This window comes from Macrobrachium nipponense, chromosome 47 (genome assembly GCF_015104395.2).
Source record: "Macrobrachium nipponense isolate FS-2020 chromosome 47, ASM1510439v2, whole genome shotgun sequence".
Lineage (NCBI taxonomy): Eukaryota > Metazoa > Arthropoda > Malacostraca > Decapoda > Palaemonidae > Macrobrachium > Macrobrachium nipponense.
Genome location: NC_087222.1, coordinates 36181948 through 36192469, shown reverse-complemented (window position 1 = coordinate 36192469; position 10522 = coordinate 36181948). Strand labels below are relative to the sequence as shown.

The 10522-nt window shown below is 40.8% G+C and overlaps 1 protein-coding gene across 1 annotated transcript in view; it reads right to left on the bottom strand.

Annotated features, from left to right (window-relative positions):
• LOC135204652 (ABC transporter F family member 4-like) overlaps nucleotides 1–10522 on the bottom strand; it is a 200573-nt gene that overhangs the window by 51421 nt on the left and 138630 nt on the right. Inside the window, exon 9 of the mRNA XM_064234801.1 lies at nucleotides 7245–7430. Within this exon, the coding sequence (XP_064090871.1) occupies nucleotides 7245–7430 (186 nt within the window). The remainder of the gene's footprint in view (nucleotides 1–7244; nucleotides 7431–10522) is intronic.

Genomic DNA, 10522 nt, shown 5'->3' with positions numbered 1-10522 from the left:
ATTTTCAAGTTTTCTAAAGAGAATTTTCTAATCTCTTTCAAACCTCTTCCTTAAGTTCTTTACATACTCTGCTTGGCTTTCCTCTTGATTTTTTTCTTCCCAATTTTCTGCAAGAATCTTCAACGGTCCTCTCACTTCTCTTCCAAAAATCATCTCATTAGGTGAACATCCCATACTTTCTTGATAAGCATTCCTAACTTCAACAACATTAATGGTAAACCAACATCCCATTCTCTTCCTGACTCAGAACAATACTTTGTCAGCATACTTTTCAATGTCTGGTGGAACCTTTCCAAGGCACCTTGAGTTTCTGGATGATAGGCAGTGGATAACTGTTGTTTCACTCCTAACAAATTCATCACATCCTGGAACAACTTGGAAGTAAAGTTCGTTCCTCTATCACTTTGTACAATTTCTGGTATACCAAACTTTGAGAAAAACTCCCCAAGTTTTTCAGCAAAACTATCTTGGCAGATATGTTTCTAACAGGGATTGCTTCTGGATACCTTGTCACTGGACCACATTAATGTCAATACTCATTTCCTTTCTTTGTCTTCGGCAATGGTCCAACCATATCTATAATCACTTTGCTAAAGGGTTCTCCTCTAACTTCTATAGGCTTTCTTGATGGTTTCATTCGGTTTTCCAGCTATCTGGCAGGTATGACACTCACGACAAAACCTGCTAACATCTCTGTGAGTCCAGGCAGAAAAAAATATTTCATGATCTTCTCCACAGTCTTCCTGATTCCCATATGTCCAGACTCATGAGCTACTGCAATCACTTGCCTTTCTCAATGGATATGGAATCAAAACTTTGATGATATTCGCCCCATTCAGCATCTCCTGGTATATCTGTAGGTCTATACTTCCTCATCAGTAAACCTTCCTTCAGATAGTAACAGGTAGGAGTTTGTTGCATCTCTTCTCGATCAACAAACTCTGAAGAACAAATCAATTAACGATGCATCCTTCTTCTGCAAGTTCCATCAGCTTCTCTCTTGTCACTTGACCAACTTCAAAGGTTGAATTCTCAATATCTGCTAACTCAGCTACTGTAGTTTCACTACTGTCTTCAGCAACACTTTGACTACTCGGAGTCTCTTAAGGAACATCAGGTTCTTCTTCGTCGTCGTCTTCTTCATCTTCTTGGGAAATCTCTTCTTGATCAGCACTATGGGAAACTTCACTTCCTGGAATAATTCTTCTAAGCACAAAGATCCTTCACTTGATCCTTCTTGGGTGTGTAAATCCTCAGTTTCTTCACTTACAGTCGTAGTCCTCTTCATACTTCTGGTAGTTACACAACTAGGAACAGGTGGGGGTTATTCTTCTCCAACTCTTCTGTAGGACTAATCTCAATGGTTTGTCTGTCACTACAGGACAAGGAATAAATGGCACCACCACCACTTCATTCCCCAACAGAACATGTATACCTTCCACAGCTAGTGAATCCTTTACAGCAAATCAACATTCCCTGTCACCATTCACATGACAGGTGTAAGCGGCATATAGGAGTTACTTCCTCTCCTCCTATACCCTTCAAAATAACTGAATCTCCTGTGAGACTCTTCTCCAACTGAGGGTGAGAACCATGTACTACCACACTATGGTTACTCCCTGTATCACGTAATATCTTGACTGGTACCTGCATAATTCCTTCTTGACGTTTGACAGCATACCCTTCAGATTTATATGCTTTTTTAAAAAAGCCTCCACACTGCTTAAACCACTCACTGCTTGAGGTAACATTTCCACTGGTTGCTAAACATTCAGCTTGTTTAGTTTCATTCTTCTCTGGAGTCTGATTCTTTCCCACACTGCTCTTCGTAGTTTGTTTCACAACTTGACTAACTGGTTTTGACTGCTGTTGATTCCGGTAACACTCTTGACTGTAGTGTCCTACTCTTCCACACTTGAAACAGACAACATTAGGTTTCTGTAACTGTCTTGAAAAACTGGATGAGGATTTCACATTAATTTGCTGAGCTGTATTACCTTGTGTACTCTTAGTAGTATCACTTAAGAAGTTTCCCATTAAATTTGTTCCTGTTATTTGGAAAAGACTTAAAACCTGGGGCGTTGTTGACTCTGGTACTTGACATTGTAAATTACGTTTGCTACTGATTATATTGTAATCTTCACTAAGTGTAGCGGCTTTGTCAAGTTTCTTTTCACTTCTCTCTCTCTTAAATAGGCTCTTATATGTTCAGGAATTCCCTTAAGATACTGTTCAAGAACAAGTAACTCTTCTAACTCATCAAAAGTTTTAACTTAGCAGCTTCTACCCAACGTTTGAAACACCTTCTCACTTTGTAAGCATAATCAAAGAAGGTTCCTCTCTCATCTTTTCTTAAATTTCTGAATCTCTCATTGTAGTGCTCTGGGGTCCCATCTGGTAAACTTGTAGCACACTGTGTTTAAGTACCTTGTAGTCTTTACACTGATCAGCTTGTTAAGGCTAGATAAGCACTTCTCCCTTTACCACTCAAGACACTTTGTAGCAAAACTGACCATTTATCCTCTGGCCATCCCATACCTGAAGCCACTTTCTCAAAGTGATCAAAAAAACTCATCTGGAGCTTCTTCAGTAAACTTAGGATTAACTTCTGTACTCTCACTACATCAAATACAGGGTCTTGATTACCTTGGTTAGGGTTAGACGGTGTTACAGGTAATGTGGATCTAGCTCTTATTAATTCCATTTCCCTTTCATGTCTTGCGAGTTTATTTTTCTCTTTTCCTCTTTTATTCTTTCTTTCTCTTTCCTCTTCTGCTGCTTTTTCTTCTTCTCTTTCTCTTCTTTCTTGTTTTTCCTGTCTATTCTTTCTCTTTCAGCTTGCATTCTCTCTCTTTCAGCAAGCATTTTTAGCTTAAATCAAATTCTCTTCTGCTTCAATGCGTCTAAGCTCTAACTCTGCATCACTTTTCTCTTTCTTTTCTGCTTGCTTATTTATGAGATCAGCACGTGCTACATTCAACAACTCTTGAGCCAATTCTAACTCATCTTCATCAGTTATTCTACCAGAGTTTATCAATGATTCCATAGCAATACATCTTATTTGTGCCTTTACCATACTAGTAGCACATAACCACCACATGCCTCTGCTAAAGCGCTCCACTGTGCTCTAGACAGAGTGGTTTCAGACAAAACTTGGACGGAAGGAGCTGCTAAAAATTCCTGAACATTGAACTGAGCCATTTTCCTCTAAGTTATCAGTTTACAATTCAATACAATAAATGCAACAAACTATATGGTCCCACCTCTCCTAACAATATATTCCTAACACCACCAGTATATTTTTAGAGTGATAATGAAACCTGCTTTCCCGGGTCTCTGGGCACCATTAAACAATGTTACGAAGTGCCAAGTATCTGGTTACCATGCATCAAATATTACCTCACCAAAAGCAGACACCTGAACCCTCATAACACATTTAAACGACTGAATACTCTAAAGGCAACAGTGATCCCTTAACACTTACCAGTATTGCAGAAAATCAGACTAAGTTCATCAAAACAGGTGTGAGGTAATCTTGTAAGTAATTAAATTAATCAAAGGCATCATCCATCAACAACTTTCAAAACTCTAAGTATTTCCCTGATTTCAGAAGTCTAAGTACTTTCCTGGTTCTAAGTCACTTCAAGAAATTGAAGGAAAGCAAATCAATTACCACTCTATGGTTCTACCTAACATAAAATTTAATCATCAAATTAATAATATATTTTAATATGGTGTAAAGAATAACGAAAAACAACACTTTATCAAAATTTTTTAAATAAAACAAATTTATTAAATTTCAAAAAAATTTCCAAAAAATTTTAATAAGTGAAATTTCACAATATTGCAGGGAAAATTACTGTTACTTGAAAACAAAGTAAAGTTTAATGAATTCTTGAATCAAATTAAGTAAAATTAAATCAAAATAATTATCACAAAATCAAAAAAAAAATTAATTCACTCAAAATTCAAAAGTGTTAGGCAATAATTGAAAATTTGAAATTAATTCACAAGTGCCTAAACACAATAAAACTTGAAAAGAATTCTAAGTAAATGCAAAATCAATTCACAAGTGTTAAATTTAATTAAATGTGCAATGTGATAAAGCAATGAAAACTAACTAAGTCAATTAAATGGTGAATGTAAATGGAAATATAAAACAAAAAGACACACCTTCAATAAGAAAATGAATAAGTGCACAAATAATGGAACAGACACAAACACAAAAAATATCAGCAATGTGTAAAAGTGTAAATCTTTTTCATAACACTGTAACCAACAGTTTTTACCAAACCTTCGTAACAGACAACAGTTCCTATCAATTATTAGTTAAACACACTCCCTATCCATTATTAGTTGCAACTATAAAATATAACACACTTTACCTTTTTTTTGGTATACCAACTTCTTTCTTTCTCTTGTATATTACACTTTCACAAAAAACTAGGCGCCGTTCGAAATGTTTGTTCAGATTCCACAAAGACATTAAATAAACTAAATAAATTCTAAGAAATATCAAATATACAATTCTCACAAGTTATGAGTGACCAAATTTACGTTACGTTAATAAAATCGATCGATGTCGAGAGAGAGAGAGAGAGGGCGAGAGAGAGAGAGAGAGAGAGAGAGAGGGAGATCTAACTGCCTCGAGGTCATAAGATCGAATGAAAATCTCTTCCTTTATGGAAATGACAGAGCAGATGTCTCAAAACGTTCTAGGCACGAAAGCTTCTCGAAAGTTCTGAAATCTGACGCAATCTTACACACATAATGTGCAACATCCACGTGGGACTCGGCAAATACATACACGTACAAGACAAGACTGCTCAACAGATACGTACCTGATTGAAACTGAGGGTAAACGCTAATTAGATTGACATGTTTTTTATGACAACGAGCTCGCTATCAAACGCGCTGCAGAGCATGGGAAGCAAACGGATCTCGCAGACTCCAATCTTAAAGTGCTGACATAAAAGTTAAACATTTGCAGCTTTGAAAAGACAAGGATCTCTCTCTTTACGTTATATATATATTCTTTTACAAGATGTTATGCGAAATCTGAACACACATTTAAAAACATCCTATTCTAAGCTATCTAGGAATCTGAAAAAATGTTACACAATCTACAAGACATTTCAAAGAGGGGAAACATGCATTTTGAAAGTAGCAATATATAATAATATATATATATATATATACACACATATACATATACATACATATATATATATATATATATATATATATATATATATATATATATATATATATATATATATATATATATTATATATATATATATATATATATATATATACAGTGGTACCTCGAGATACAAGGCTCAACTTACGAAAAACTCGAGATACGAAAGCTGACACGAAAAATTTTACTGCTCTACATACGAAAAGTTTTCAAGATACGAAAGGTTTCTGAAAGTCTGAGATTCACCTGATAACAATTTTGAAACTCGTGCCGCACGCCGCCATCTTAGTTTTAGTAGACTCGCCACCATCCTCCTGCTCTCCCATTGGGTTTCCTGATGATAGCCAAGCCATGGAAGAATCCTTCTCTCCTATTGGACAGCATCCCTCCCATCATGCATCTTACGTGGTGGCGTGCCTTCGCTCAGCCACTTCGCTCCCGAAGCTTTATTGTACGCATGCGGCATTCGTTCGGTCCAACGATTTGTTTAGTATCTTAAATTCGTTAGTGATTTCGTTGTGCTACTTTATCGTGTTGTGAGAACCTAATGAGTATTCGTACTACATACGTAACTTAATTACGTACAGTACATATAGTCATGGGTCCCAAGAAAGTTGCTGAAGTTCACAGAAAGAAGAGAATGCTTTCTATGGAGACAAAGATGGAGATAATAAAAAAGTATGAAGCTGGCTTGCGGTTGAGTGTGATCGCTAAGGAATACGGCCGAAATCCATCGACGATAGGCACCATCCTTAAGCAGAAGGAAGCCATCAAGCAGCTACACCTTCAAGGGCATGCTATTTTGTCAAGAGGAGCATTGTGCATAATGAAATGGAAAGGCTGCTTCTTGTATGGATCGAGGACAAAGAAATCGATGGCGATACGATAACCGAGACGGCAATCTGCCCAGAAGGCCAGCGCTATTTTCGGCGATTTGATTGCCCAAGCCGAAGACGACGGCAGAGAGGGGACATCAACGGCAACCCCAGAGTTCAAGGCTTCTCATGGGTGGTTCGAAAAATTCCGTAAACGGACTGGTATCCATTCGGTGGTGAAGAAATTGAAATTACGTAAAGTATAAAAAAGTAGAAAGAAATGTAAAATCAAAAAAGACAAAATAAATTTTATTTTAAGTGTTTTGTAAAGTTAAGTGTTACAGTTTTGTTAATGTGTTTTGTAAAGTTTAGTTTGTTTATCTGACATTTTTTTATGTGTTTCGTAAAGTTAAGTGTACGTATCTGCCGTTTGTCCTCCTCCTCTGCTGCCACTTTCGGAGATAGCCTCACTCAAAAGGTAAGCTTCCACATTTTACGTTACAGTAATAATATTCCTTGTACACTAATATACACTTTATTTACAGGTTTTGCATTTTTATTATTAAGTTACATATTGAAGGCCCAAATTGTTGTAGTATTTCATGGTTTATAGGTCAATTTACCTTTATTATGAAATTTACTGGGGTGTTTTTGGAGGGCTTGGAACGAATTAGCCATTTTACATGTAAAATGTGGTCCAAGATACAAAAACCTCATGATATGAAAGGCGCCTCAAAACGGATTGATTTCGTATCTCGAGGTACTACTGTATATATATATATATATATATATATATATATATATATATATATATATATATATATATATATATATATATATATATATATATATATATATATATATATATATATATCTATATATATATATATATAGATATATATATATATGGGAAGGTAACTCCTTGAGGTCAAAACAAGTGACTACATTATCAAAACATGTATTAAATATAAACAACTGAATATATTCCTTGTATAAACACAAGCAAGAACATTCAAGGAAATGTAACCTGTAACTCTGCAAGATGAAAATATACAATTCAAATGATAAAGTTCCATATACACGACTACATTATCAAAACATGTATTAAATATAAACAACTGAATATATTCCTTGTATAAACACAAGCAAGAACATTCACGGAAATGTAACCTGTAACTCTCCAAGATGAAAATATACAATTCAAATGATAAAGTTCCATATACACACCTTGAAAGTACAATTCTTGGTCAAGATGTCTGGAAATAAAGCCATTCCCTTTAGTTTACGACGAGTCAATGTGAAGCACTTCCCCAAAGCCTTCCCATTCAAACTGAATGACAAAGAGATGGGGTCAGAATCCATGTTCAAATAGCAGCAGACAATATCACCTTTCCCAAAAGGTTTTCCATAATCCTGTAGAATAATATGTTAGTATTAAACTTGGATTGTTTAGTAAAAATCACAATTTGAAGTAAAATAACAATGTCGAAAATTGTATTTTTCCTAACTATACAAACCTGAGGTCCTTTAACAATAGGAAAGTACTTAGCGGCAGCTGAACCAGTCGTAAGCTTTCGAACAAGGGGGTTCGGTAGTTAACTACTTGTCAGGCAGTTAGCGGTATGCTCAACTGCGAGGCAAGGAGTCACTTTGCTTGAGGCCCAGGAAACGCAGAGTGAGGGGTGGCATGAGGTGGGACTATATGTAAAGGACCTCAGGTTTGTATAGGTAGGAAAAATACAATTTTCGACAAATTGTTATTTGTTCCGATACGGAATACAAACCTTCGGTCCTTTAACAATAGGAAGACTCACTTATTGGTGGGTGGAATCTGAGTCTTATGAACAGACTGGTGTTCGTCCTACCTTGGATTCCCTCCCTGGTCGTAAGAGCAGAGGGAGAGATTCCTAGCCTCTACCCAGCTGATCGGGTGTGCACCGCAGGATCAGTGGTCCAGAAACTTCTGGACCAAAGTTTCATAAGAGGGAGGCAAGCGTACCTCTTATAATTAGCAAAAAGCAAGAACTAGTTCCTACTTCAAGAGCCAAGGTAAAGTTATGGGTTTGTCTCTTGTTGGCTTCCACTCCACCCCCTTGTTGGGGAGTGGTGGATAAACACTTTCATCCCTACTGAAAGGGATAGAATGGGGCTCGATTGTGTAGCTTACCTGCATCAGCCTCCCGTTCAGCGAAGTAACGACTGCGGTCCTCTGCCCACAGGTAGAGGAAAAGAACGAAGGAGGAAGAGAAGCCAGTCACACTCTTTCACTCGTCCATACATGCAGTCACACAAGGATGCGATGCTGTTCTGTCTGCTCGGGTGCTGGGTAGACTACACAACTTGTTGAGCAGCCACCACGGGTCCCAAGGAAAAGGTGTCCAAGGACCTGTGGGTGATATCCCGAAGGTAGAAAGAAGTGAAGGTGGTCTGGTTAGCCCAAAGCCCTGCTTTCAGAACCTGCGCCACGGAGAAGTTCTTGCGGAACGCAAGGGTTGGACCAATACCTCTGACTTCGTGGGCTGGACGAAGGGTACGGGTGTCGTCACTGCCAGCTGTCTCGTACGCCCTTCTGATAACCTCACGCAGCCAGAAAGAAAGAGAGTTCTTGGAAACTTCTTTCTTGGTAACCGCGGTGCTAAAGAAGAGGCGACGACACTCAGGCCTGAGGTGCCGAGTTGTCTTCAGATAGCGCCGTAGCGCCCTCACAGGACAAAGCAGCATCTCATCCGCATCATTATCAGTGAAATCCTTCAGGGAGGGGATCGTGAAGGACTCGAACCGGTCGTCAGGGACAGAAGGATTCTGAGTCTTCTCTAAGAAGTTCGGGACGAAACCGAGCGTCATGGATCCAATGCTTAACGTTGAATGAAAGACCATGAAGTTCGTCTACTCTCTTCGCCAATGCCAGGGCCAGCAAGAAGAGGGTCTTGAGGGTCAGATCCCTGGCTGACGACTCTCGGAGTGGCTCGAAGGGTCTGCGAGTCAAACTCCTAAGGACGAGAGTCACATCCCATCCCGGGGGCCTGAGTTCCCTGGGTGGGCAAGACCTCTCGAAGCTCTTCATCAGGAGGGAGATCTCGAAAGAAGAGGAGATATCCACACCTCGTAGTTTAAGGACTAAGGCCAGGGCGGCTCTGTAGCCCTTAACTGCGGAGATGGAGAGGAGCTTCTCTTGGCGAAGGAAGACGAGGAAATCTGCTACCACAGAAGACAGAACACTTTCCCTGGTAGACAGCCGCAGAGGACTGTCTGAGGAATCTGGCCATCTCTGTCGCTGCGCTGCGAAAAAAGCCTCTTGCTCGCAAGAGATGGTGGATAGAAGCCAACCGTGAAGACACAGGGACTCGACGGATCGGTGGTACCGTTCTACGTGTGGCTAGGACAGGAGGTTGTGCCAGGGGGGAATCTCCCTCGGCGCTTCTGCAAGCAGAGCCAGCAGGTCCGGATACCAAACGGCTTGGGGTCATTTGGGCGCCACTAGGATCATCCGAAGGTTCGCAGTGATCAGCGCCCTGCTGATCACTTTGCGAATCAGACAGAACGGGGGGAAAGGCGTAGACGAAGAGGTTGTCCCACGGATGTTGAAGAGCGTCCTCTGCGGCTGCCCACGGGTCCGGCACAATCGAGTAGAAAACCTGGAGTTTTCTGTTGTGCCGGGTGGCAAACAGATCCACGACTGGGAGCCCCAACAGGTTGAAGAGCCTTTCCGCCACGTCGAAGAGCCTTTCCGCCACGTCTGAATGAAGGGACCATTCGGTTTCTATCACCTGATCCCGATGACTGAGCTTGTCGGCTACCACATTCCTCTTGCCTGGAATGTAGCGAGCCGACAACTCTATTGAGTGTGCAGTGGCCCACTCGTGCACCTGCAGCGTCAACTGGTGCAGCGGGAGGGACACTAGGCCCCCCTGCTTGTTGATGTATGCCACTACTGCGGTGTTGTCGCACATCAACACCACCGAGTGTCCCACCAGACGGTCCCGAAACTCTTGGAGAGTGAGGAATGCTGCCTTGAGCTCCAGGACGTTAATGTGAAGGTGCTTGTCGCGATGGTCCCACACACCTGCAGTCAGCAACTCCTCCAGGTGTGTGGCCCATCCCTCAGTCGATGCGTCCGAGAAGAGCAGCATCTCCAGGGGGAGGAGTGCGAAGAGGCACTCCTCATACGAGGTTCCCATCGTCCAGCCACCAGGCTAGGTCCTGCCTCACCTCCTCCGTGAGGGCCACGGGGAAGAAGGGAGGGTCCCTTGCCTGCGACCAACACTCCTTTAGTCTCACTGAAGAGACCGCAGGTGAAGACGCCCGTGAGGGACTAGCTTCTCGAGAGACGACAGGTTGCTGGTTGCTGGTTGCTCCTGTAGAGACAGGAACTGTCTTACTGCGTCCCTGAACCTGCTGATCCGCGAATCTGCGGGTAAGACTTGCCCTGCTGCCGTGTCGATCAGCATGGCCAGGTACTTCATCCTCTGCTTGGGTTTGAGCTCTGACTTCTCGTAATTCACAAC